We start from the raw sequence: 27,113 nt of genomic DNA, 5'->3' as shown, positions 1-27,113 counted from the left end.
GACAGGAAAGAGCTGCGCTAGACGGCGAGAGCCTCTCACTGGGGGAGGTGCCGGGGAGGCGAGAGGAAGAGGAGGAGGAAGAGGGAAGGAAGAGGAAGACGGGGCGCGGGAGGGAGGAAGAAGAGGAGGAGAGGGAGGGCGGAGGGAGAGCACGGCCCCGGCCGAGCGCCGCCGCGCGGGTGGGGGTGCGGGGTGCGGGGCGCGGGGGGCGCAGTCACGACTTGCCAGGCCTCCCCGGCCTCGCGGACGCCTTCAAGGACGCGCCCGGACTCTGCCCTCCCGCCGCGCCACGGACGACCGTGCTTTTGTCCCCGCGAGGCGCTGTGGGGCAGACGAGGGCAAGAACAGGAACTCTCCGGGAAAAATTCTGGCTTCCCGGTCTGGGGATACCGGGATTTATGGAAGGATTTTTTTTTTTTTTAACGACAGGCCGCGGGTAGCGCAGCCCTGGCCCCCTCTAGCGGCGGCCTCTTTCTGTCTTGAAGCACCCCAGGCTTCGCCGTCCTCGCGCGGTTACTCCCCAACACAGAGATCTTCGCGTGCTCTCCCTCCCCTGCTTCATCCCGGCTGGGTCACCTACCACCGACCTGCTCGCGGGGTCCCCCAGTGTCCTCGCTCCCGCTCAGTATACTCTTGCCCCACCCCCACCCCTGCAGGCCCCTCTGCTCTGGGTATCCAGGACACCCAGGCGAGTGCCAGCCCCGGTTTCCCCCTGGAAACGGGCTCGCAGGTAGCCACACTCGAGGGGCACTGGCACTGGCAGTGGCAAGGCTGTCCCTATTCCTCCGATCCCTCTGGGCACCTCTCTCTTTGGCGGGGAAAAAGGGACTTTAGTTCTTGTTGGTGGAAGCCGCTGGAAGGATCCCGAAGACGGCAGGGGTGGAGTTCTTGCACCTTCCGAAAGTTTAACGTCGAATCCTCTTGGCCAGCGCCACTCACTGGCTAGATCAAAGGTTGACCCAAGTCCTCCTCCCCGCCCCCACTTCCCGGAGTCCTGGGATCCTTCGGGGTACCCACTGGCACAGTAATATGCCCAGGAGCCCCGCACCTTCTTGGCACCCGCCGAGAACACGCTTTTTGCTTTGGGGCTTCTTTTAAACTACATAAAGTGTGAATAGATTCACGATTTCTCTTACCCTTCTCCACACCCCCACCCCAGCATTCCCAATCCTTTCCGTCCAAAGCCAACAAGAAAATACGGTCCGGTTTTGGCAGTTGAGGGGCGCCCTAGGGGGTGCGGGGAGATTTGAAAGAGAAAAGTTCACAGTGACACGGGACGGATCCTCAGAGGCTGCCCGCACCAGCCCTCCCCGCTCCACCGCGGATCCGAGATCCCACAGTTGCGCCTACAAAACGTCTTTAACCCTCCCCCCACGGGGGCAGCGCGGAACTCTCCAGGGTCCAGAGAAGGGTCTGCGCAGGTTTGCGCGCTCTCCTAGACATCCCCTTCCTCAGCTCATGCAACAGGCGATCTGGGTCGCACAGATATTTACAGAATAAGGAGGACGGTATCTGGACTTCCCGGGACGGCCAACAATCTGTTAGTAATTTAACGGGATGGGAATTTCCTTTCTCGGGCCTGCCAGTGGAAGCGCTTTTCCAAATTTCCACAGCAGGGGAAGCCTGCGATTTTACATAATGACTTCAGCATGCAGGGCTTTCTCTGCACCCCTCCCCCGCCTCCTACGCCCCCAGCCCCTCATTAAGCAGAGTGTTTTTCTCCCGGGGTACCGCGTGGACCCAGGTCTTGCCTGTTCATCCGTCTCCCCTTCCTGCGCCCCTTCTCTCCCATTTCGTCTCCACCAGCCCCCTTGTCCCTCATGCGCGCCTTGAACCAATTTCCTACTAGAGCGCCCCTGCCCGCCCTTTTTGTCCCCATCCCCACGTCTTGGGCGCCTCTGCTTTCCCCCCGGGTTCCCCGACCCACTCCCTGCTGTTCTGCTGGCCTTCGGGCACCCAGGCTAGCTCCTGTGTCCCTGTTGCCCGCTGGTGAGCGAGCTCCTAGCTCCCAGTGCGCCCCCGCCGGCCTCCGGGCACTTCTGCCCACCCCCAGGCGCCCCTCCGGCCCGGCGCAGCGGCTGGGAGGGCGGCGCTCGGAGACTAGTCCCCCGGGCCCCGCGCCGGCTCGGGCGGGCAGGGGCGTGATGTCACGGCAGGGAGGGGGCGCGGGAGCGGCTGGGCCGGCGGGGAGGCGGGGGAGGTGTTTTCCAGCTTTAAAAAGGCAGGAGGCAGAGCGCGGCCCTGCGTCAGAGCGAGACTTGGAGGCTCCGGACTCAGCGGCGGAGTCGCCGCGCGGGATCCCAGCGACCCGGCTCGAGCTCCGGCGCGAGGTGCACACCTCCAACCCGGGTCTGCCACGCGCGCACACCCCCCATGACAGCTCTCCGCGGCGCGCGGCGCTGAGCGGGCCCAGCGCGTGTCCGCAGGGGAGAGGTCCGACTCCCAGAGCCCGGCCCCGGTGCTCGCCGCCGGCTCCCGCTCCTCCTCCCGCCGCTCGCCGCCGCCGCCGCCGCGTGGATGCCAAGTACCAGCTTCCCTGTCCCTTCCAAGTTTCCACTCGGCCCTCCGGCCGCATTCTGCGGGAGCGGAGAAACTTTGGGGCCCGTGTTGCCCGCCGTCAGTACCATGAAGGCGGCGGAGGAAGGTAAGCCCGCGCCCCCTCTGAGCCCCCTGCCCACCACTAGCCGCCGAACCTCACGGTGGATCCACTCGGGACCCTGCGCTCAAGCGGGATCTGAGCGCCCAGGGAAGGCGCGGGCGGCCGGAGCCGCACAGATGGGGCAGGGTGTCCCCCTGGTGTTTCCCCGGCGCAGCCCTGATTTCCAGCTCGCTTTCTTGCCAATAGGTGTCTCCTCTTTTCTAGCGCGGAGAATGCGAACTTGGCGCTGGCTGGGCCAGCCTCGCCACGATCCGGGCTGTGGAAACAGTTCAGATGCGAGCGATTTGGGGACCAGGCGAGGTAGGGCTGTCAGAACCACAAAGGACACTTTGTGATGAGTGAGGTTTCTGTGGCGCTGAGGGATGGCCCGGTTTATTCTCGAGGGCGGCAAGGCCGCCTTTGGAGGTGAAGAGGAGCCCCACAACATGAGGTTTGGGGTTCTGCGCCTTTTCCGCCCAGGCTCGTAGGCACCTCTTCCTGAACGCCCTGCTGGGTCAACTGGCCCCAGGTGGCCGAGGCGTGGTCAGGGTTGTGGCCAAATGTCCAGCTCTAACTCAAGCCATTCTGCATCGTTTAGACAAGATAATTTGGACTAGAAAAAGCTTTGGGAAAGGTTGAAAAGGGGCAGACAGGGTTCAAGCTGCTGCTTCCTGGTAAAGGTGCCTCAGTGCCGGACCTGACCTGTAGATGGCCAGTGCAGATGATAGGGCTCCAGACTCTCCTGTGGGGCCCCCTGGTTTACCTTCAAGCCCCTTGTCCCCTTGAAAGAACCATCACAATAACAAAATCCCCCGGTGGGCTCCTGCAGGTGTTTTTAAAAACAACCTGGAGAGGGATGATTGGCTGCTAGGAGGGATTAGGATGGCCCCATAACATGGAAACTGGGAAACACCTCTCCAAATTTCTTATCAGCTCTTTAGTATGTTACTTAAAATCACTGGAAGAAAGCTGGCAAACCTGCCGACGCTGGTGCGTTCTCACGTTTTTTAAGGGCAGACGTCCTCCTGTCGAGCACCTGAAAGGAAATGCTAGTTTCCTGCATGGTTCTAATAAATGTTTCAGGCCCTCACACTGGAACTGCAGCTCCCATAGACTTCCAGCTTTGGAGACCTTGCTTATCTTAACCAAAGATGAGCTCAAGAACTTACATTCAACACAAGAGGATCATTATTTCCAGTGCCCTGATGTCCCAAGTAGGAAGCATCTTGTGAAATTGGATAAGACACTGCTTATGTTTCTTAAAATTTCATTTCTAGCTTGAATGTTGAACTATCAGGCAGTGTTTTAATGCTTACACAATGAGCTCTTGCTATGAAGTGTGGGGTTTGAATTTTGAGCCCCTGGACACTTACTTCTGCACATATTTGTCACTGCTTAAAAAAAAAGAGAGATCTGTCTAAGTTTAGATTTCTTTGAAGAGTCAGTGTTTCATTCCATAGTAAAAAGGTTTTTTTTCCACTTACAAGAGGAAAACACTTTTGTGGGGGATAGTGGTTATTTTTCACATTTTGCTTAGGAAAATAAGTTTGAAAATGCTCTGCTAAAAGGCAGTGGACTAGGGGCAGTGATGCCATTGATTACACAGTTATGGGATGTGTATTGGGCTATCCAGAAAGTGGGACCCAATCTTGTGTATGGACCAGCCAAATATGGAAGGGAAGGTGGCTGGGCCCGGGACAGTGTCTGCCTGCTGCGGCTGAGGCCTGCAGGGAAACTGGCTCCTGCCCTTCCTGAGTGGGTGTGACCAAGGCATCAGCTGCCCTCTTCGGGGCCTGGGTGATTACCAGGATGTCCCCATTTTAATGAGCATCTGGTGGAAGCTCATTAGGCACTGGTGTTTTTGAAGGCCCTATGCTCTTCTCCCCTGAAGAATGCCAAGAAATGTAGGCCTGTAGGTAGCCACCCAGTCAGAGGATGCTCCCTCCACACGCTCTCCAGAGCCAAACAAAGCTTTCCCTGTTCTCCGCCACTCAGCTTCATGGCATTGTTTCCTAGTCCACATTAGAAAATGCCGCAGAGCTTGCACCCTGCCTTATCACACCCAGCACTGGAGATCTGCATCCCGTTAACGTCCCTGCAGCCTGTGGAGGAGGCTCCAAGCTAAACACTTCAGTGGAGACCTGAGTGTTTGCTGAACTGGAGAATGGGGATGCAGAACCAGCGCTCCACAGCAGGGGCTGGTTTAATACCCAGCTGCCCAGTCTGATGGCCTGAGTTGGGGACTTGAATGAGGAGGGAACCAGTCTAGTCTCTGGGAAGAACCCTGTGACTTCCCAACAGGGCCTGGGATCTGGGGCACATGTGCACGTGTGTGAGCTTGTTCTCAGCAACAGTTTAGCAAAACCCTTTAGTCTAAACATGAGTAGGCCTGATATTTGTGTGTAACTTTTGGTAGTGGTGAAAAGGTAGTTGAAGTAAAATAAATAAATAAAAATGGAAAGAGAAAATGAAATGTTGATGCTTCTCTACAGAAAACAGAACTTCCATTTACTCAAAGGTCAGCAGAAAAGCAAACTAAAACAAAACAACCCTCCAACATGCATCTCAAAGTGAGAACTATTATTAGAAACTAAATCAGGCCAAGCCGAACCATAGTTTATCACAGAGAAAACCAGCCATTGGGAAAGTGTCCTGGGAGAGAGGCAGCCGCACACGTGAGGCCCAGGTTGACGGCCTCTGGAAAAAGCCGTCCCCAGGGCCCAGGGCAGGAGGAGGACTCTGGGGACTAGCAGTGGCAGGGTGGTGCTGACCTCCCTCCCTTTCCTTCCTGGCTCCCTCCCATCTGGTGATGCTCAGCCTCCCACTCCAGCCTGGCCACCATTTTGCTGGTATTCCAGATGTGGGTTTTAGGTGGTGCCAAGAGGTGGGGAAAGTCAGAACAAAAAGCTGGAAGAGACAGGAAGAGGACGGACCGGCTCCCAGCCCAGCCTTTCCTACTGACGGAGTGTACCCGAGCCACGCCGGCGCGCCCGGTGAACATCAGCTCAGCTTAGAGGGCGAGGAAATCGCCCGTGAATGACCGCGGGTCCTGGGGACTCCTGAGTGTGCAGTGCAGAAGGGGCCAGGGGACGAGGAGGCCGTCTGCGGGAAGGGGCGGGTGCTATGAACCAGGCCGGACTGAGGGAGGGCGCCCGGGAACAGCACGCACCTGTGCTGCGGGAGGTATCCCAAAGGCCAGCACCGGGGATCCCACAGAATGCCTCCTGTCTTCCCGGCACTTTCTGCAGCGACGGGGCCTGGAAAATGCTATTCCCGGAATTTCCTGCTTGAAGTGGCAGAGTCGGCGGCAGGTTGGGGAAGTGCTCCGGGAGGCGAGCCCCCCCCCCCCCCCCGCCGGGGCTTAAGGCCCAGGGTCCACCCACCGGGCGGGCAGGCGGGGGCAGCCACCGAGAGGAAGTCCGTGGGCCCGAGAGGCTCGCGGCCTGAAAGTTTGTTTCTTTTTAAACTTTTGGACCCACCCAGCAGACTGGCCTTGGTCCTCGTGGAGGGGACCGGCCAGACCTGCCGCGCCTCCTCCCGCTGGACACTGCGTTCCACGCCGAGCAGAGGGACGGCTGCGGGGAGGGCGGTCCCCGTCGAAGCTCCAGCCCGGCACGTCCCCGCACTCGGTCGGGGACCCCGGGCCTGCGGGGGCCGCGCCCGGACTCGCGCGCGGAGTTTATTTAAAACTCGGAAGCCGGCGGCCGCTAGCGGCTTGTTTATGTAAACCCGGAAACACCCGGGGGGACCGGGGCGGGACCGGGCGGGGAGGGGACAAGGGAGGGGACAGGCCGGCGGGAGGGCGGGGGCGCGTCACGCCGAGGACGCGCTGCGAGCGCCGGGCTCACCGGCCGCCGCGCGACCCCGACATGACGCGGCTGGAGCACGACCCGGAGTTCGACTTCGAGTTCCTCTTCGAGTTCGACCAGGGCGGCGAGGCCGCCGCAGGTGGGTGGGCGGCGGGGCCGGTGGGAGACGCCGTCCTCGCCGGGCCCTGGGGACCCGGGCCGCCCTCGCCGCGCTCCCCGCGCCCGGCCCGAGACGCGCTGACCGCGGGAGGCCACCTGGGGGCCGGCCGCCCGCGCGCAGGTGGCTACCTGAGCCCCGGGCCCTCGCGGGCGTGGACGGCGGCGGGCGCCCGAGAGTTCGCCGAGGCCCTTCCCACCGGCCCTTCCCCGGGGACGCGAATGTCCGAGGCGAGGGACTTGGACCTGGTCGTCCCGGGACAGATGGTCAGCGGCGCTGCCAGAGGGCAGTCCTCGGAGAGCTGCTCCGCCGGGGCCTGGGCAGAGGCCGAGCCGGGAGCCGGGCCGGGAGCCCCCCGCTGCGCTCCCTCCAGGAAGGCTCCAGGCTTTGGTTCCCCTCTCACGCCGCGCTGCCACTAACGAGAGCCTTTGCTTCCTTTCATTTTCTGTTCTCTGTCAAAAATCAAGGTTCCAGTTAACAAAAGACCTGTGGCCCCTCCCCCACGCCGACATTCTTGAATAATATCAAGAGTGCGAATAATGACAGCCTGTCGCAGGGCAGACTAGCGAGAGCAGCGCGCCCAGGGCCCTGGCCCAGCACTTGGACCGCGCTCCACCTGTCTTCTTTTCCCAATTCAACAACTGGGTGGGTCTCCCCCTTATCCTGTCCCTGTCCCAGCCCAGTTGCAGAAATGTGATGGAACAAATAGGACCCTTGGGGAGGAAAGTTCGTCCATCTCTTTGGTGATGTATAAGATTTTCCAGAGCATTCACCACCTGCTTTTAAAAATCTGAATATCTTGTTTATCTTTTTAAATTTTTTATTTGTTCTTAGTTATACATGACAGTAGAATGCTTTTTGACGCATCGCACATAAATGGAGTATAACTTCTCTTCTGGTTGTACGAGAGGTGGAAACAGGCTGGTCGTGCATTCATATGTGCCCATAGAGTAATAATGTTGGATTCATTCTTCTGTCCTTCCTACGCCAGGTTGCCTCTCCCCCCTTCACTCCCCTCTGCCTAGTCCAAAGTACCTCTCTTCTTCCCTTAGCAGCCTTGCCTTATTGTGAGCCTGATAGTGAATCGGCATTCGCATATTAGAGAAAACATTCAGCCTGTGGATTTGGGGGATGGGCTTATTTTGCTTCTGGTTCATCTTTGAAAGTAAATGTCCTACCAGGCTGCCAACTGCTGCGCTTCCTGACCCTCCCCACTATCTTCCCTCTGAGGTTCCTTTCATCTGTGTCTGTTGCTGAAGGTTCCAGGGCTCTGGGGTCAGTAGGAACCAAGACAGGTGTGGATGGGGGAGAGAGACAGCTTTGGGGAGGAGAGTTGGGGCAGGAGGTTTGAGCTTTCCAGACTGAGATTTGGCTGTGGGTGGCAGTGAGCATCCCCACCCTTCCTTCCTCCTGCAGCTCTCATTCTTGAATTGGTGGTCCCATCAAAGGTGCTCTCTACCTCAGTGTTCATTTCATTTGCACTTAAGACTGGCTGCACAGAAGTGTGGACCCCACTTCAGACCTCTTCTTCCCGTGTCAGAGTTGGTCCAGAGGAGACGCTGCTGGGGCCCTGGCTGTCTTCCGTGGCCTCCCAGGCCTGTGTCTTCTGGGTGGGGTGGCCAGCAGGGTTGGGGCGAGGCCCCACTGCCTCCGCTTGCTGGTTTGCCCAGCAGCTTCTGACTGGAAGCCCAGCCAGAGGAGCAGGGACCAGGAGCCAGGGCCTCGCCCACAGGATGGGCTGTGTGCGTAGTGAAGGAAGCTGTGGCCCACGGCTGCTCAGGGAGGAGCACAGCAGCTGCGGCCTGGCAGGAGGTGCCTGTCGTGACCCTGCAGACCTCCAGGGCTGTGCAGCGCAGGACCCAGGCCCAGCCCAGGCGGATCTTAAGTGGGTCTCAGTGCCATGGGCCACTTCTGTGAGGGCCCTGCACATAATGGGGAGGGGGGGTTCAGGCCCTGGAGAGAGCTCTGGGCAGGGAGGCCTTCCCCTTTTCACAGTGTCAGAGATAAGTTGCTGGAAACCATTCTACACTTAGGCAGTATGCGTTATGCACCACAAGTTATGACAAGTCATCACATTACAGCCATAGTCCTGTCCTTCCCAGACCAGGTGGGAGAAAGTGCTCCACGTTGTTTCTGAGCCTGGATATAAATAAAGAACGCACAATCCTGTGATCAATTGCAAAAAAAAGTAGCTCTGAGTTTTGCAGGTTACACTGATTCCAAAGATTCACTTTGTCAAAAAAAAAAGTGGGCAGCGCTGAGCACACTCCTGGGCAAATGCTACAGGAGTGAGGGTAGGTGGACTGCCCTGTGGTGGACTGTGGGGCCGCTGCCCTTCCCCTCCTTTCCCCTCACACCTCTACACCCACAGTCTTGGGCCTCATGGAGTCTCTTTGGAGGGAAGGACCTGGTTTTGTGGTTGTGCATTTCCAGCGTGCTCAGCAGTGCAAGTGTTAGATGTTCACGGGAGAATGAAAAGAGGGTCTTTAAAATCCTGTCCTGGGCAGGACAGGAGTGATGTTCATTCCCAGCACCTGCGTCTTCCTTTCTCCACCCAGCCTGCTAGGCCGCAGGTCCCCCCTGGGGAGAAGGCAGGGCCTGGGCTCCCCTCTGGGGCTCAGGAAATGGGCTGTGCCTGTCATCTGGGAGGTGGCTGAGCTTCCCGCCCCAGGGCTCCTGTTTTCTAAGTTATTTTGGCCTGCCTAAACACTGCCAGCACCGTCGCCCTGGTGACTTGGGAGGAAACTGGCCACAGCCTGGGCCTGGCAGGAGCCGGGACCTCTACATGGGCAGTTCTGCCTGCCTGCCTCAAGCTCCGCTGGTGGCCTTCAGAGGATCCTGTGTGGGAAGGGCACAGTGCAGAGTCAGGATCTGGAAGAGGTTTCTGTTCTCAAGTCCAGTTTCAACAATGGGATGGTTTTCATTCCCCCAGGAAGACGTCGAAGGGCCAGCCACTGTGGCAGGAGACCTGGAAGAAAGTCTTGCGCTCAGGAGAGCCCCAGGCTCCCGCCTGGACTTGCCGAGGGTCAACATTTCTGGAAAGCATTCCAATCTCTCCTACCAAGGCCGTGCTGCCTTCTCAGATGTTTCCATCCAGGACAGGCTTGTCTGTGTGAGCAGGACATTTTAGTCCTACCTCAGGTTTCCCAGGGAAGACCATAGCTAGTAAGGGACAGTGTGGATGCTTTTTCATTCTTTGTACAACTGGGCAACACGCAGTGGTGCTGGAGGGGTGTGTGCTGGGGTGGGCCCGGGCAGGACCCAGGCCCTTACGTGGGCTGTGCTGAGCTGTCCTGGGACGCTGGCTGCCGCTTCCTGCTGCTGCGGTGAGCCCGACTGCTGCCCTGTAAGTCTCTCCAGCGCAACAGTACCTCAGAACCTGTTGCTGTCTGTCACACCACCAGCCTGACCTGTTCTCACACCATCCCCTCAGGTAGTGCCATGGTGTGCTGAGTAACGCTTCACCCTGCAAGGTTGCCAGGGATTGGGGGTCGTCTCTTCTGTTTGATGCCCGGGTGTGCTGCCCCATCTTCGCCTGGACCCCAGCCCCACTGCGTATGTGTGCAGAGAGCTGTGTCTGCCAGCGTTTGGAGGACAGGGCCTGGCTGGCAGGCTTTTTCCAGTTCTATTTCTAGCCTTGTGTCCTGCAGTTCAACCCCAGCAAAGGCTAAAGGGGATGTTCCTCACAATGAAAACTAAGTCCTCTGTGATGGAGCGAGCTGGTGTGAGCGGAGGGGACCTGCCCGTGGCCTGAGAGGGTGTTTCTTGTCAGAAAGCACCTGCCTGGTGCAGCACCGTGGATGTACTGCTCATCCTGGCCTCTGCAGAGCGAGGGCTCCATGACCGCACTTCCCTGCTGACTCGGGGCCGTGCCTGGAGGTCACAGGAGACTGCCGAGTGGGCTGCCGCTCGGCTGAGGTGTCCTGATAGAAAGCACAGCACACGCTTACGTCTGGGGCTGCTCAGAGGCCATTGCGTTTCATGGTGCTGAAAGAACTGACGCCACAGAAGGGTGCACCTGCCTTCAGACAGGCTGGCTTGCTGAGGTGGGCAAGACCAGGGAAGCTGGTCAGCTCAGGAGCCCAGTGCACAGTGTCCTGCACTCCCTGCTCCCAGCCTGCACACTTTTGTGGCATCGGCACCCAGTGTGGCATTGTGTGCACAGGAGGGCGGCCGAGAGGAGTGGGAGAGCAGAGTGGCCACAGAGGGAGGCCCGCTGGCTTCACATTTTGTGATGCATCTTAGGATGTGCCAGTTGGAATGTGCCCAGGACAGGACTCTCTTCTGCAGTCACCTGCGCTGCAGGCCAGAGGGCCCCTTTGGCTGCTGGCGCATTCCTGGGTGTGGCAGCCAAGTTCTTCAGTCCTGTCTGGCTTGACAGAAGTTGGTGAGATTGTTCAGAATTTTTAAGAAAGTTGCTGGAATTCTGTCATCCCCTGCAGACTGACCTTGCATGTGAACGAGTTCCGCTTTGGACAGGACAGGTGGGAAGTCGGTGGGGACGGTCAGCTCTGCAGCTGCAGGTGGGCTTGGCAGGGCAGCCCTCTGCTTGAGGGGGCCTCCCTGGTCCACGGAGGGCCAGCACCTGAGGGCTCCTTGATTGACGGCAGATCAGCAGAGGCACGGGCACTTGAGCTTCACCTGTGGCTTCTTTAAGGAAAACTCACACAAGGCGAATCTTTCTTGTTTTTTAATAAAGCCTTAATGTTTTTACTTCCCCCATTAAACCAGATGTCGTCGGAGCACTTTGGTCTGAATAAAGACTCCCTTTGGATGTCCTGGGTCTGGGTTGTGCTGCACAGCCAGGCCCTGCCTCATTTCCCCCACACTGCCCGCCCTTCTCTCAGACACCCCTCCTCCTGCAGCCCAGGAGGGCCAGAGCAGCCCCAGGGCCATGCCCTCTGCCTGCCCTGCCCTGCCATTTCCTCTGGAACCTTTTTGAGATCCTCTTGCCATCTCCCAGACCCTGGGCAGCCCAAGCCGGTCCTGTTGGTGGAGGGTGCTGGAGTGGAGAGTCGTGTGGGAGGGCAGCCCAGGGTTTGCTCTGCTCATTGCTGGGCGTTTCTGAGAAGTCTTCCAGATGGCCTTCCCTGTCAGGTACAGCTCAACCCAGGGCCGCTGTCGCTGAGGCGGTGAGTGGTCTTGTCTTGGGAGGTGTGCTCTGATGGGCCACACCTGGCCTCCTTCGGGCCTGGCAGCCTGCAAAGCCACCTGCTGTGGGCCTTGGCAGGGGCCTCTGCAAAGCACATTCAGCATCTCCCACCAGCCTCTGCCTCCCAATCCCTGGTCCTCTGGAGTTGGATTTGCTGGAAATGAAAATCCATCCTTCCTTGAATGTGAGTGTCCTCAGGCCTCAGAGCAGAGGGCCTTGAGCGGACAGGGTCACTGGGGTTCTGGTGTCAGTTCCTAGGCACCTCTCCTCTGCCACGGCGGGCGACACAGCCTCTTCCTCCTGGGTGGGGCCTGGTTCCACAGTCCCAGGATGTGCTGCCTGAGGCTGTGTGTCTAGAGGCAGATGTTGCGCTGGGACTTCTGGGGAGGAAGCTTCCTGCGTCCCTCTCACCTGCCAGACAGGCGCCTCTCAGCCTGCTGTAGAGTTGATGGGGCTCCAGGTGGTGGCCAGGGCCCTGGATGCTGAGGAGAGGACCACAGGGGACCTGTGGCTCCTGGCTCTTCCTTGGGGACCTCAGGAGCCCGTGGGCAGGCTCCCGGGTGGGCGGGCATTCGTTTGTGTGTGGAGACCCTGGGAGATGCCCAAAGGGCCTGCAGGGTATGGCGCGGTGACCGTGAGTAGGCGAAGCCCCAGGAGAGGTGTGTTTCAGAGGAAGCCCTGTCCGTGGGAGGCCTGCGAGCAGAAGCTCCGTGCCAAGGGCGAGCCCAGGGCTGCGCCAGGAGGAGGGGCCGGCGCCGCTTTACCTCAGAGCCCACCCGGGACAGGCCCACCATGGTAAAATGATGTGTTGGAACCTACTAGAGTCTTACCTCACAGATACATGCTCCCTTCCACCATCAGTACTCTGCCTGGTGATTCAAGCCAGTGCTGCACACAGCCTGAACCCTCCGTCCATCTTTGGTCAAGGAGATGGTGCCCAGTCTCTTACCTGGAGACACTGCCCTGTCCATCCCAGGGCTCTGTGCTGAGTGTGCTGCCCAAGTGCAAGTTCAGTTTGGGATGTGGGACCCGTCAGGAAGGCTCTGAGGAGCACCTTGCCTCTGTGTCTGTCACCTGTGTTCAACACCAGAGTGACATGTTGGTGACCATAAAGAACCACCCTTCTCCCCCCTTGACGTGTCTCTTTTGACATCTTTTGGTAAAACAGTAGAGAGAGAGGACAGGGAGCCCAGTGGTGTGTGCCTGGGGTGCTGCCTTGCCGCAGAGCTGTGGGTGCCATTGGCAGGACCTTTGACAGAGCCGGGCCACCGACTGCCCAAGCGGACTGCTCCTCCCGGCCTCAGCCTCCCACCGGAGCCTGGCTGGGCCTGCTGCAGCTTGGTTCCTTTGGGCCAGCGTCCTTGCCTAGCGGCTCAGTCCCTGCCGTCCACGGGGTTCTTCCCCGGGGCTGTGCTTGGTGGTCGGGGGGTCAGCCCGTCTACTGCCCTAAGCCCAGGCCTGCACAGTGCTTGGCCCTGTAGGACCCCAGGTGCCACCGGCTGGCTGATGCCACCTCTTCCTCAGCGTTCTACTTTCTTCTCCAGGAAGTGGCTTTCTGGGTGATCGTTTCAGAGGCTGAAATCTAACTTTTAACAGTAGACTCTGGCTTCCTGTCTTGAGGGGTCGGCGTGACGATTGGGAAGTGGGGCTGGCACATGGCAAGGACTGGCGCAGCCCTTCCGCCTGGCTGCAGGGCCAGCCCAGCGCTGACTCGGGGCCGCCTGCAGAGCTGCGGTCGCCTCCGGCCTGCTGTGCTGCCTTTCCTTGTCATGGCTCTGGAGTTGCCAGAAGTCACCTTGGGAAGAGGGAGCGGCGGTTCTGTCCGCAGGAAAGAACTGATGGTGAGGGTTATAGAAGATGGGTTTAGAGACAGGGTGGTGGGTGGCTGTTTGGGGAAGTAAGCAGGAATAGGAACAGAACTCCACCCATGTTGAGAGCCAGGCCCGTTGTGTTAGAAGATAAAATTGGTTTGGATGGGTGCTCTGAGCCCCCTGGTCCTGGGGCTCATCCCCGCTTGTTTCTGAACAGGGACAGAGTGCAGCCGCCTTGAATACAGCACTGCCTCCCCCGGGCGTTTGAGTCAGGAGGCAGGGCGAGAGTTTCCCTGTACGGCTTCTGTTCCTTACGGACTTGGGATCTCATCCCCAGCCGCTCGTGCTGTGGGAGGGCTCGCCAGTCGGAAAGCTTTCCTGTTGAAACTACTAATGGGGACAATGCTGATGTCTAGAAAATATTTTGACGTATGATCATACACAATGATTCTTAGATCTAGCTGTGCAGCAGAATCGTCTGTTTGTTTTGTTTTAAAAAAATGGATTCTTAGGACACAAGCTAGCCTCAGACATCTATGAGAGGGACTTCAGAATCCATGTTTTCATCTAGTCCTTGAGCTGGTGATCACGTACCTTCACAGTGATCATCCTGTTTAGATCTGTTTGAATGTCTAGGTCCCTGTATCTAAAATACATACCTCTTTCCACCTTCCCCTCTACATCAGCCCTCCGTCCCCTGCCGTCCATCATACCTGCCCATCCTTGGACCCACCATCTACCCACCCACCCACCCTCCCGTCCACTATCGATCCATTATCCATGCACCCCATTCACCCACTTGTGCACTCACTCACCCGTCTGTCCACCTGCCCATCCATCCCTCTGTCCATCCATTCATCCCCAACCGTCCACCCAGCAGCCTTCACCCCCATGCACCTGCACGCCGCCCTTCCCTCCGTCGTATCCCGTCCACACATCCGTTCACCATGAAGCAAAGCGAACACCTTCTCTTTGTGTGTCAGGTACACTAGACTCTGAAGACAGCGAGCACCAGAGACCAGGGCAGGTAAAAGTTCTGCCCCACAAAACTTCTTTCCTACTGGTCAAGGACGGGACGGGAGAGAAGAGTGATCAAGGACACACAGTGCTGGGCTGTGGTGTGTGTGGAGGAGAGAACTGGGCCCGAGAGGGTGCCCCGGAGTGGGGCTGGGCTTGGACTCAGGTAGAATGGCTGGGGATGCGGGTCTCGTGGGAAGAGCCAAGGGCACTAGAGTTGGCTCACAGCGCCCTGCTGCCCCGATAGGCTTGGACGGAGTCGGGTGGGAGGCCTGGCCCACACAGCCTCCACCACACCTTAGAGGCCCACTTCCCGGGGGTCAAGGTACCACCCACCCATCCAGGCCTCCAGGGACTGGGAAGCTGGGCTGCAGAGCGTGTGGGGCCAGGCTCCTGCTGACCGGCCACTCACCCTTCTTGTCTCTTTCCTCCAGAGCACTACGGTTACGCACCCTCCAGCAGCAGCTCTGCCCTGCCACTGCCCGCGGCACACACCTCCTTGGCAGCCCCATGCCATGACCTCCAGACAGCCACTCCCGGCATTTCAGCCGTCCCTGCAGCTGGGCACCCCTCGGGGTATGGAGGGGCTGTGGACAGTGGGCCCGCAGGGTACTTTCTGTCTTCTGGCAACACCCGGCCCAACGGGGCCCCAGCTCTGGAGAGCCCCCGGATCGAGATCACCTCGTACCTGGGCCTGCACCACAGCAGCAGCCAGTTCTTCCACGATGTGGAGGTGGAGGACGTGCTTCCCAGCTGCAAGCGGTCGCCGTCCACTGCCACCCTGACCCTGCCCAGCCTGGAGGCCTACAGAGACCCCTCCTGCCTGAGCCCGGCTAGCAGCCTGTCCTCCAGGAGCTGCAACTCCGAGGCCTCGTCCTACGAGTCCAACTACTCGTACCCGTATGCGTCCCCCCAGACGTCCCCGTGGCAGTCGCCCTGCGTGTCCCCTAAGACAACAGACCCCGAGGAAGGCTTTCCCCGAGGCCTGGGTGCCTGCCACCTGCTGGGCTCCCCCCGACACTCCCCGTCCACTTCTCCCCGCACAAGCATCACCGAGGAAAGCTGGTTGGGTGCCCGCAGCTCCCGGCCCACGTCTCCCTGCAACAAGCGCAAGTACAGCCTCAATGGCCGGCAGCCCTCCTGCTCCCCGCACCCCTCGCCCACGCCGTCCCCACACGGCTCCCCCCGGGTCAGCGTGACTGAGGACACCTGGCTTGGCAACTCCACCCAGTACACCAGCTCGGCCATCGTGGCGGCCATCAACGCCCTGACCACTGACAGCCTGGATCTGGGCGAGGGGGTCCCCATCAAGTCCCGAAAGACCACCCTGGAGCATGTACCCTCCGTGGCACTCAAGGCGGAGCCCACTGGGGAGGAGCTGGGTGTGACCCCGCCCACGTCCGACCTGCCGCCCGAGGAGTTCACCTTCCAGCCCCTGCGGAAGGGCCCCTTCTGTGAGCAGTACCTGTCGGTGCCACAGCCCCCCTACCAGTGGGCCAAGCCCAAGTCGCTGACCCCTGCGACCTATGTGAGGTGAGTGGCAGTGGAGACAGGGTGGGCTCCTCCTCCTCACAGGGCAGGAAGGGTGGTGCTGACTTGGGGTGCTCCCGGCCCCTGCTGCCTCCCTGGACCTCCACCTGCCTGCTCTGTGCACTTAGGGTGCTTCCCGAGAGCCCATCAGGTTCCCCTTTCCACAGGATGTCTGTGGCATGGGGCCTGCCCTGACGGCCTCATGTGACTCGGTCATTTGCAAAGGCCCTGATTGGGTTGGGGTCAGATTCACAGGTCCAGGGCAGGGGGAGACGTCAACCTACGAGTTCTGGGGACACACGGTGGTGAGCTCATGGGCACAGCGTGTTTCCCGTGAAGCACCTCAGCAGGCCCCGCCCGTGTGCACGCCTGCTGCTCACCCACTTCCTCTCTCCGCCTTAATTGCCGTCACCTCCTCGGGGGCAGATGGGACCTCAGCTCAACAATCCCCCAGAGCAGCCACCTCGCCAGCATTGGTGAACAACACAGCCGCCTCCTCCCAGGAGACGGCTCTGCTCGCTGGCGGGCTGGCAACAGGGAGCTCAAGTGTGTGCCAAGCTCCGGTCTTGAGTTGCTGTCTTTTCTCTTTAACGGGGTACGGGCTCCCTGGGGCCCACTTCAGCAGCCCCGAGCTCTTACTTCTGACTGAACAGCTTTCCCGACAGGTGGGCTGCTCGCGTCCCTGGCAGGGTGCTTTGGGCTCCAGCAGCTTTATCTAAGGCGTGAAAACGTTGCCCAGGCCAGGGAGGGCCAGGTGTCTGACGTCAGGACTGGAGCCTCGTCCCCAGGCAGGGGGGGTTGTGACTCCCAGGGGTCCTGCCTGCAGCCCAGGGCTGTCCAGGCCCTGCCCTTCTGTCTGTTTCTTGATGCCTTTCCATCAGGGGATCCTGAGGCAGGCCTGGGGTGGGACCCACCTGGGACCCACCCCCACCCATCTTCAGCGGTGCTTGCCCCCTTGGTAGGTGCCCAGGGAGGCCACTGGGCACAGAAGTCCTCATCTCCAGGGCCCTCTCCTCCACAGTGCAGCCACAGGCCATGACCAGAGAGAGCTGCAGGGGTCGGTGCTGCTGAGACCCCTGAGAATCTGTGGCAAAGGAAGAGTGTAAGAGCTGATGACCGCTGAGCACCCAGATGGGCCCCGTCTCCCCACCAGGGGCTGCAGGCTGGCTGGGGGCCTGGGGAGAGAAGCGCACTCCCGCGCTTCCTGACCGGCACCAGCTCCTTGCCACCTTCTCCGCATCTCTCTTCAGTCTTGGGAGCTTTAAATGGCTAGTGATCCAGCATTTTCATAAAAATGAGTATCTTGGGACCAAGGGTTAATTCTTAATATGGGGAATCTAAAAACTCCAAGTGGAAGCATTTAAACAACATAAGAACTGTACCTGGGATTGTGGCTCAGTGGTGGAGTACTCACCCAGCATGTGCAAGGTGCTGGGTTCCATCCTCAGCACCACATAAAGATAAATAAAATGAAGGTGTTGTGTCCAACTACAACTAAGAGATTGTTTCTAAAAACTCCGAGAACTATCAGTGCTTGCTGCACTCTTACAGTTTGTGCTGGACTCAAAATAAGACTATTTCAACCCAAGTGGTCTCTGCAGGTTATGGTCTGCATCTCAGACTGCGAGGGGCACTGTCCCTCACCGTGGACTCGGTGATCGCCGAGGACCAAGGGAGGAGGAATGTGACTACCTCCCTGGGCACAGGCAGCCTTAAGAAGCCATGAAATTCAGTTCAGGCGAACCTGCTTGCCAGCATGCTGGGCTGCCATGGCCAGGCACCCAGGCTGGGGACCAGGTGGCTCTAGAAAGGACCCTCCTCCCCAGAGCACTGTGCTGGAGAGAGAGGCCAGGGTGTCACAGGGCCAGCTCCTCAGCAGAGTCCTCTCCCTGGCTTGCAGATGCCACTGTCTCCTGGTGTCCAGATGTCCCCCCTTCTTATGACACCAGTCTGTTGGACCCAAACCCACCCTGGTGACCTCCTTTTAACTTGGTCACCTCTTTAAAGGCTCATCTCCAAATCCAGCCACATTCTGAGTGCTGGGGGTTAGGACTCTCATGTAGGCGTTTGGGGGACACAGTGCAGCCCCTGGGTGCCTGGCTCACTATCCCAGGGAAACAGCGGTGCCAGACCACGTGGGTCCTCAGCAGCAGCATCCTCAGGAGCCTTGGCATTTCTAGTGGCTGGCAGTCCACCCTCTGCCTGTCCCAGACTGGCCTGGGCGCAGTGTTGGGTGTCCTTGCCTGAGCTCGGCTTGGCACACCAGCAGTGCTCTGCGGCCATGTGACTCCTACCTGTCCTCTTGGCCACAGGGCTCGCCTGACGAGGTGTGATGCTCATAACGTTTCTGGGGATCCGTGCAAGCACACACAATGCGGAAGGTACCAGACTCTCAAGGGGTTGAGTTTCACCTCTTCCCACCCTTTTGGTTCCACCCCAGAATATGTTTCCTGGTCCCCTACAGTGCATCTCCCTAGACCTTGTCAGTCGCTGTTCTAGGGCAGCTGGAGGCCACGGGGGAGATGAGATGTGCATATGCTCCATCAGCGACAGGGAGCCGCCAAACTCCTGCCCTGAAGTGCTGGGCGCATGGGCACGACCAGGCAGTGAGCGTGGCTGAGTGGCCCTGGGGTACTGTGTGCTCTCTCCTCTGCAGGCGTGGGGAGAAAATCCTCCCCCACGGGCCCTTCCTGGGGTGCCGGGTCTCAGCTCTTTGGTCTGTCCCATGTTTAAGGGTTAGGGTGGAAAGTGCCATGTTCATGTTCTCCAAGGAGCTAGGTGTTCTGCAGACATTCACCTTTTGGGGTCTTTTTATGGCACCCTCTCTTCCATGCAGAGCACCCCAGAGGTCCCTCAGCATTCAATTCTTATGACAGCCAAAGAAATGATCTGTGAAACTAGCAAGAATATTGGTCAAGAATTTAAATGGTTTTTTACAGTTTAGCTGAAAGTCGCTGAAACTTGAGAAACCATCACAGAAAGCTGTGGGACTTGAGGCAGCCTCCTCTTCCCGTGAATTCTGAGAGTTCTCGTCTCTCTCCCATCGTCAGACTCAGGCCAGGCAGCCCCAGGGGAGCAGGGCTCCCTCCACCCTGCGCCTTCCACGGGGAAGACAGCACAACAGTGAGCTTCACCCGAGCCAGAGGGCTTTCGCGAGGCACGGAGTGCAGGTGGGATCTCCTGGGCAGCAGCACTGGGAGGGGACATCAGGCGCTTGTCCCTGGCCAGGAAGGGCCTGTGTCTAAACACCTGTGACAGAGATGCCAGCTTACATTCTGGGTATTTCCAAATATAATTTTCAGATGGTCACTCTCAGGAATATCTGCACTTACCTAAAGGAACTAAATCTCACAACCGTCTGTCCATCCAGGCCATCCTGTCACCTCACAGTGCATGTCCCAGCCTCTGGTGCCCCAGCGTCTCCCGCCCTCAGCTGGCCTGGGAAGAGGAGAGTTGCTGGGGGAGTTCAGATGGAAAGGCGCTGACTCTGGAAAAGCAGAAGTGTTTCAATCTTGTGTCTTTGCAGCCAGCAACCCACCTGTTGAGCTGGATTCTTGGGCATGAGCCTTGCTCTGTTAAAGGCAGGGGGCTTCTGAGGGGCAGGGCAGGTGGGTGAGCAGCCTTCTCTCCGTTTGCCAGGTTCAGAGGGCCAGACGCAGGTGCACCTCTGCTCGGTGAGTGCCTGTTTGTCCTTCCCTGGGTTTGGGCTGTCGTGTTGGAGGTCTCTGTGAGTTTGGTAGCTTTGAGGCTGTGCACAGGGTGAGTTTCAGGTCTGATAAGACCCTGGCTTCTCAGTGGTAAAAAGATCAGCCTGCAGGTGGATAACTTTTTCCAAACATAAGCCCCTTACACTCAGGGATTTCTGCAGAAACAGAATACCTGCTGTGCTTGTGGCCCTGGTGTTCATGCAGGCCTGGGGCAGGCAGGTGTTGGAAAGAGGCAAGGCTCCTGTGGGCTCCCAGACCCTGGGATGAGCGGCCCAGCTTCTGGCCTTGGTGTCCAGCTGGACTGTCCAGCTCTGATGTCTGAGGAGAATGTAGCACATCCCCAGGCGTTGGTGGCCCCTTGGGAGGCTGCAGCATAGGGGGCTTCTCCAGAGCACGTAGGTTCTCAGGAAGTACTGGCCAGCAAGGCCACCTCGGCGCCTCCACTGTGGGCCAAGGGATGCGGGCATCACCTCTTTAGTGATGGCTAGCACTGAAGTTGGGGACGTGAGCCTGCCCTGTGGTTTGCAGCCCACTTTCAGGCCAGGGCATGGCCATCATGTAAGCCTACTCACTGCCATCCCCAGGACCTGTGTGTATGAGCCCTGCCCTGTCCTGGGAGGGAACCTGATGCCCAGCTCAAAGCCTGCATTGCTGCTAGCTGGTCTTCCTTGCAGAAGCCTGGCCGTGGCACCCTGTCCTCTTGTCTCAGGGGCTCTCTGGGCCTCCCCCTTAGCTCTTCGTAGTCACTGAGCTCAGTGCTAACAGAAGTCCTGATCGAGTGCCTGGGAAGATGGTCCTATTGCTGGACCCCCCCGTGTGAGGCTGGGGCCGCCTCTCTTGGTAGGTGGGCTGCTCCATGATGCCCAGGAGGAGTCCTGCTGGGAGGGACGGGAGCTCTGCAGGCTTGGGTGTCAGGCTCACCCTGCACATGCTCAGTGTGGCCTCTGCTGTCCCTGCCCAGTGTTGGTGAGGGTGCCACCATCCTCCTGAGGTTGGGGCTACACTGCAGCTCAGGGTGGGGGTGGGGGGCAGTCTCTGGGATGCAGCTTCACCCTTCCTTCCTGGCAGCCCGTGGAACCTGGTGTTCCTGGGCACAGCAGGGAGCGCAGGGGCTCTTCCCTGGCTGTGGGAAGATGCCCTCGCCGACACATCCACCCCTCCTGGCACTCTGCGTGTCAGATGGCATCAGGTCTCTGCACAGCCACTGACCACCAAGGGCAGCAAGGCCAGAATCAGGGCTCCGTAAGGGCCCCCAGTTAATAACCCCTAGAGTTGAACGTGTGCCCCGACACCATCTCTGGGGGTCCCTGACTCGTTGGGGGCCAGTGGGGATGGCTTCACCACCAGCCCTGGGAGGCTGTGGGCAGCAGAGGGATGGGACTGACCTGCACTGTGAGGCAGCACAGCAAGGTCTGTGGGGGCCCAGCAGGGACAGCACCCCTGAAGAAGGGGCCTTTCAGGGCCTCCGACGGGCAGGGCAGGCGTGGAGCACAGGGGCTGCATGTGGAGCCCCAGGCGTGTTCCTGTGGCCACAGGGAGGCACTGAGCCCACTCCTGCTTCCTGACCTGCGGGGGCACAGCCTCCTTCCTGCTGGGCTCCCTGGGTGTGGGCTGTGTGTGAAGTGCTGACTCTTGGCTGAAGGGTCAGCTGACGGTTCAGCTAAGAGGCTGTGCCTGATGAACCCCGTTCTTCCAGCGTCTCAGAGGAGAAAGGGGACTCCAAAAGAGGGCCAGAGAGGGCAGGCAATTACATGATGTCTTTGCATTCATCCCGAAGTCCACCCATGAACGCCTGGAGTTACTAGTCTCATAAGGATCCAGGAGCCATGCTGTGCTCAGGAGGGCTGGTGGCCATGCTGGTCCGGCTCATGCCCAGGCGTGATTTCCCAAACTCAGAGCCCCCAGCTGGGAGGAAATGTGCACACTGTGTGTGCCAGTGACCACAGACAGACCCTGGGCTCCTGCTCAGGTCTCCAGCTGAGGAGAGAGGCAGTCGGTGGGAATCGGGGACCTGCAGCCCAGTTAATGTGGGTGGACACATGGACCAAATGTTGTGACCTCTAAAGCTAGACTCTCAGAGACAAAGTAGTGGAGCTATCTCTAGTGTTTCTTCGGGTCTGGAGCAAAAGGGGTCTTATCTACCATAGTGGATCTTCCTTTTGGTGATCCCTTCTAAAACATCTCCTGGATGCTGTGGTTGGACACACAGTCTTGTTGGTGTTGATAGAGTGGCTGCAGCTGCCTTTGGATGTAGGTGCTTCCTCTAGACTCCAGAGCATAGCTGCTTGCCCTGCCTTGCCTTTGGGATTCCCATCCACATGTGTGGGGAGAGAGAGGAAGGCCCTGGACCCCGCCCCGTCTCTGATTTTTGCCCATCTAAGATACCACAGGGACGTGCTGGTCCGACCCAGTTTGGCTCTGCAGGTGTGGGGTTCCAGTCCTGTTGGAGGGGCCTGTTTGTCCCTCCCTGGGACGTGACATCACACATGCATTCCTGGGAGGCAGTGGTGTCACAGTGTGGGCCTGGAGACTTTAGGAGTGGCCGGTCTCCTTTCCACTGCTTGTTCAAGGCGTTTCAGAGGTGGATGTCCACCTCTACTCCTCTGCTGCTTCCAGAGCAAGACGACTCACCCCAATCACCAGGATAAGGTTGGGGCAGACCTTGAGTCACGTGGAAATGCCTATGTTACCTATGTCATTTCCACCCAGGAAGTGCGGTTGTTTCCAGAGCCCCGGGGCCGTCAGTGGGCAGTGGCTATAGTGATGACCCTGGAGCCGAGCTCTGAGGGCCCAGGAGCCCCAGGCAGCCAGTAGCATCGAAGGCCCAGGAGGCCCTGGTCCATGGTGCAGGAGCCCACCGTGGGGCCGTGTGCAAGGCCAGTGCCCTCTGCAAGGGAGGGGACTGCAGCCCTGAACAAGTCACAGGGGAGAAGCGAAGCTCTGAGGCCCCCAGAAGCGCTCTGGTTGGGCATGGTATGGTCTTGTGGGCAATGCCCGGCTCGAGGCTTGGCACCCGGCTACTCTTGGGGCTTGCCACCTGGGAGGTAGGGTCCTGCTGACACCTGGGGTGCCGGGGGTGCTGGCATGGTGGCACACAGAGGCCAGAATGAGAGGGATAGGAAGTGACACCATTCTTATTTTTAGCCAGAACCATGAAAAGGAGTTGGGCCGATGGCTTCTCTTGGCAATGTCACCACGCAGGAGCTGTCCCCTGCAATGGGCTCTGCACGGACCCCTCTGCCTGGGGGTCCGTGCCGGCTCCTGGAGGAGCTGCCTCTGCCGGCTCCTGGAGCCTCTTTTGCCAGAGCGGGGAAGGCGGCTCTGAATCCAGCTGTCAGTCCTCTGTGTCGGCAGCCGGAACAGCAGCCGTCTCCAGGCTGTCCATCTGGGTGGCAATGTGTTCCCACAGTGGCTGGGGCACTGCCTCTGCTGCTGCTCAGGGTCACATCTTAAGCAGAGATGCTGTTCCAAACCTGGCCTTCACTGTTAGCAGACACCCAGTTCCTCTGGAGGCCTGTGCCCTCTGAACAAGTGAGTGGCCTTTGGGAGCTTGACCGGCAGCCATCAGCCAGAGGTCCAGGCGCTGGCGTGCCTGCCTGTGCCCCTCCTGCATTTGCTCCTACGATGCTAAATTTCTTGTTCCTGTTTTCATTTGCTTTATTTTTTGTTTTCCATAAGCAACCCTCTGCAGAGGCCTGTGGTTTTAACAACATATTCCCTGAAACGGCTGAGAGGAGACTCCATGGAGGAGGTGTGGGGGGCATCAGCGCTCCAATTCCCATGGGAGTTGCTCCTCTCTCTGTCCACTCATTCACTCATCTGTCCAAATGTCCTTTTCTCTGCGGGTGATCTGCAGCCCGAGGACTGGCACTGAGACAGGCAGGGCCTCCTTGGTCTGAGAGCCTGGTTCCTTTAGTAGGTGGAGGGGACTGAGCATATGAGTGTGGTATCCATTCTTTGGAACTGTGAAGGCCTAAGATGAGTTCCTTCCTGAGTCCCACCTTCCTTCCCTGGAGTAGAGCAAGGCTTGGGAGCCGGAGGCGCCCTGTCTCCCGCGGCTTTGGCAGCAGGTGGACTGATGTTGGTGGGCTCTGGCTGTGCAGTGGAGGGAACCCCCACCCCACCCCAGGAGCTGTCCACAAGGGGCCCAGGTATGCCTGGGGCCCTGGGGCTCAGCCTGGCCTCTGCCCTGCTCTCCATCTGGCCCAGGTGCAGGGCAGCAGGTGAGATGGGGCTCCTCGACTGTCCACCGCTGCAGAGTGGAGCCCCTGGGGCACCCTAGTGCGTTCAGGAGAGGCGGGGGCACAGAGCAAGAAGAACATGAATTTTCCAAAGTGCTAAAGAATCTGCCTCTTGGAAGTTCTGCAGGCCCCATTTGGTGGGACCACAGAATGCAGCCAATTCCCTGAAACCCTGAATCTGTCATTTAGAACAAAAGTTTCTCCACAGACGCCTGCTGCCTGTGTTCTGAAAGTTCTGATTTGTGGCTTTGACTTCATTTACACTCCTGAGTCAGGGGAACACCCCCTCTCGGGGACAGAGACTGCCCCCTGCTAGTCTCTGTGCCGGCCTCTGGCCTCACTGCCACTCCCAATGCAGGGTGGAAACCAGGGACCTAACAGAGCCCCTGGTGTCCTGGTCATCATCCTGGGGCCCCGGGTTCTGGGAGCAGTGGGTGAGGGTCAGCCTGCACAGCTGCCATGATGGGAGGCAAGAGGCGGAGGCAGGTGGACGAGCCCCTCTGCGACGAGCCCACCCTGATGGCAGGAGGGCCAGGCTGGCCCTGCTTCTCCATGTCCCCACTGGTGTCTCTCTGGAGTCTTGTCTCCCCTGCTGGGTGCAGAGCTGCAGCTCTGGGTAGGGAGGACAGCTGCTAGGAGCTCAGGCCACAGACACAGGGCCGCATGCCCTAGAGCTTAGAGCTTGGGACTTGTAAAGTCTTCTTGACCACACAGATCAGACCCTTTGCTGTGGAGTGTTCTAGAAACACAATCGTAAAGGAAGGCAGAGCCTCCTCCTGCCCTGAGGACTACCACCCAGGTCACTGAGCCCTGTCCTCCAAGTCCTTCCTGAAGACTCTCGGGCTGCCACTTCCCAGTGGACGCTCTGAACGCATTCCAAGGCCAGTCGCTGCCCAGCCTGGCTGCTCCAAGGCATCCTGCGGCTCTCGGCAGCCTTGGCAGTGAGTCTCCCTCAAAGGCAGGAACTCATCTTGGAAGCTAACACACCTCTTGACCCCTCAGAGCGACTGCTAGAGCAACGAGTCTTCGTTTCATTGGGCAGAGCTGGGGTCTCCCCATCTGGCCAGCAGTCACTGGGATTGGGGCGAGGGGCCACTTGGCACAGTCTTCAGGGTTGCTTGCTGTGCGCTCTGCTCTCCACTGCTCTTCTCCCTGCAGAAGTTGCAGGAGACGCGTTCTGCCCCGCTGGACTTGGCCGATGGCCTCTGTCTGGGTTGGCTCTTTGGTCCCTGTATTCCCTGCTTCTCCTTTAAATCGGTGCTGCCTGGGAGCTCGCTCGGGTTCTGGGTTGGTCTGTGTTTGGCAGAGCGGCATGAACATGTCTTTGTGGTTCCGTTGATACTGCTTCTCTGCATGTTGAAGCTGGAACATCAGAGAAGCGCTCAGAGGTGAGCATATGAAGCAGGGCTTATTTAAAAAGGGGTCACATAGATCTCTCCAGCGAGCGAGAAGGGGCCGTAGCTGGTGTCCTGGTGTCCCCAGAAACGAGGTGTTCTGGCCTTTTTAGGTGAGGTGTTCTGTCCAGGATTCCTTTGTTCTCCTGCCTCCCCCCAATCTTTCTCCTTCCTGCTCACGTGACAAGGCCGGGAATGATCGGTGTGGCCAAAGGTGGGGACTGGTGGGCTGAAGGGGGACGGGCAGGTGGAGTAGGCAGGGACACAGTAACCGCCTTACAGCTCCCTGGAGGGAGGGGAAATTCCCGGGACAGGTCACCTTGGCAACAGGTTGGAGCAGGGGCAGGCTCTTGATAAGATCCCTCAGGGGACAGTCTCCAACTTCCCAGACTCACTCCAATCGGCCTCCGAGGTCACCTGACTTGATTTACCTCCCTACCCTGACTGCCTGAGTGATTCTAGCTTCACAGTCTGTCCTGATGGAAGGTCTGAACGGCCTCGTTTTGAACCAGGAGGTGGTGGGCCATGGCACTGGTGCAGAAACCTGAGCCCTGGGCTGTGTGGCCGGCGGTGGGCCACCCCACTCGGGAAGGGGAGGGGCCCCTCCCCAGAGGCTTGGCGGCTAGGCCCGAGTGGGCAAGGAGCGTGTGGACTCGGACGCCCTGGGTAGTGGCCCGTCGTCCTGGAGATGACCTTGCGTTCTGGGGCAGCAGTGCCTATGGTCCCTGCTTCCCCCTGCCTTGACTTGCTCCGGGTCCCAGCCCTTCCGTGCCGGTGGAAGGACAAGAGTAACGCGCAGAGAGCAGGGACACAGTGGGGCTTCCTCCACAAGACTAGGCACGAGAGCCCTTCTGTGCTGGCATGAGCTTGGCCTGGGGGCAGGGGAGAGCTGGGACCCCACCCACAGTGACTCCCTGTGCCTCTCGGAGGCTGGTGCTGGCGGGGCTTGCGGAGGCCCGAGGGGGGCCTCCTGGCCACGGTGCCAGGAGCTCGGGGCAGCCAGCAGTGCGCCCAGAGTGGGTGGGAAAGGGGTGTGAGGCCGCTGTGCTCTCTGGTGTGGACCCCGAGGGCATGGCCCTGCCCTGTGCACCCCGGGTTCAGACATCCCTCCCCCAGGCCTCGCACCAGGAGGCTGACTTTCTCAGAGAGGGGGTCTCAGCAGGGCAGTGGTCAGACTGCTGCTGCCTGCACTGCACTTGCAGCAGTGCCCTGGAAGGCGTGACTCCGTTCTCAGGAGCTGGCTCGGCAGCCCGCCCTTCTTGTCCCTGGGAACAGGAAAGCTGGGAGCCACACTGTTTTGCCAGCCCGAGGCCTTCAGAACTCACAGAATTGAGGAAAAATTGCTTGCAAAGAATGTTCGCTTTCAGATCTACGTGTAGTGTCTCATGAGGTCCGACGATTGCATGAGTTTATGAGGCCCACATCCAGTCTATGCAGTCACGAGATCGTGCTTTATAAGTGACCTTCTGAGGAGGCCAGAGAAGGGTAACAGATACTTGTCACACCTGGTGACAGTGGCTGCTACCTCAAATGGCCTGTCCACTGCCTCTGGACAGTCAGCCCCTCTGTTGGGGGGGGAGACCAGCCTTCAGCCTGTGGGAAGTGGCATCTTGAGTAGGTCCAGGTATTTCCAGGGCTTTTACCACCTGTGAATCAG

General features: G+C 59.2%; 1 protein-coding gene across 5 annotated transcripts in view; it reads left to right on the top strand.

The window, feature by feature from the left end:
• Nucleotides 1–2,252: 2,252 nt before the first annotated feature.
• The window catches only part of Nfatc1 (nuclear factor of activated T cells 1), a 102,923-nt gene continuing 78,062 nt past the window's right edge, over nucleotides 2,253–27,113 (top strand). For 2 of the 5 annotated variants that reach the window (XM_027935283.3, XM_027935281.2), the window contains exons 1-2: nucleotides 2,253–2,644; nucleotides 15,019–16,117. In XM_027935283.3, the coding sequence (XP_027791084.2) occupies nucleotides 2,518–2,644; nucleotides 15,019–16,117 (1,226 nt within the window). In that variant the 5' untranslated portion in view covers nucleotides 2,253–2,517. Of the gene's footprint in view, nucleotides 2,645–6,453; nucleotides 6,587–15,018; nucleotides 16,118–27,113 lie in introns of those variants that run through there. The other 3 variants (XM_071602590.1, XM_027935285.3, XM_027935282.2) reach the window with 3 other exon arrangements.

The sequence above is a fragment of the Marmota flaviventris genome, chromosome 16, assembly GCF_047511675.1.
Source record: "Marmota flaviventris isolate mMarFla1 chromosome 16, mMarFla1.hap1, whole genome shotgun sequence".
NCBI classification, from domain to species: domain Eukaryota; kingdom Metazoa; phylum Chordata; class Mammalia; order Rodentia; family Sciuridae; genus Marmota; species Marmota flaviventris.
The sequence above is the reverse complement of the archived record's forward strand: the minus strand, read 5'-3'. Positions and strand labels throughout refer to the sequence as shown.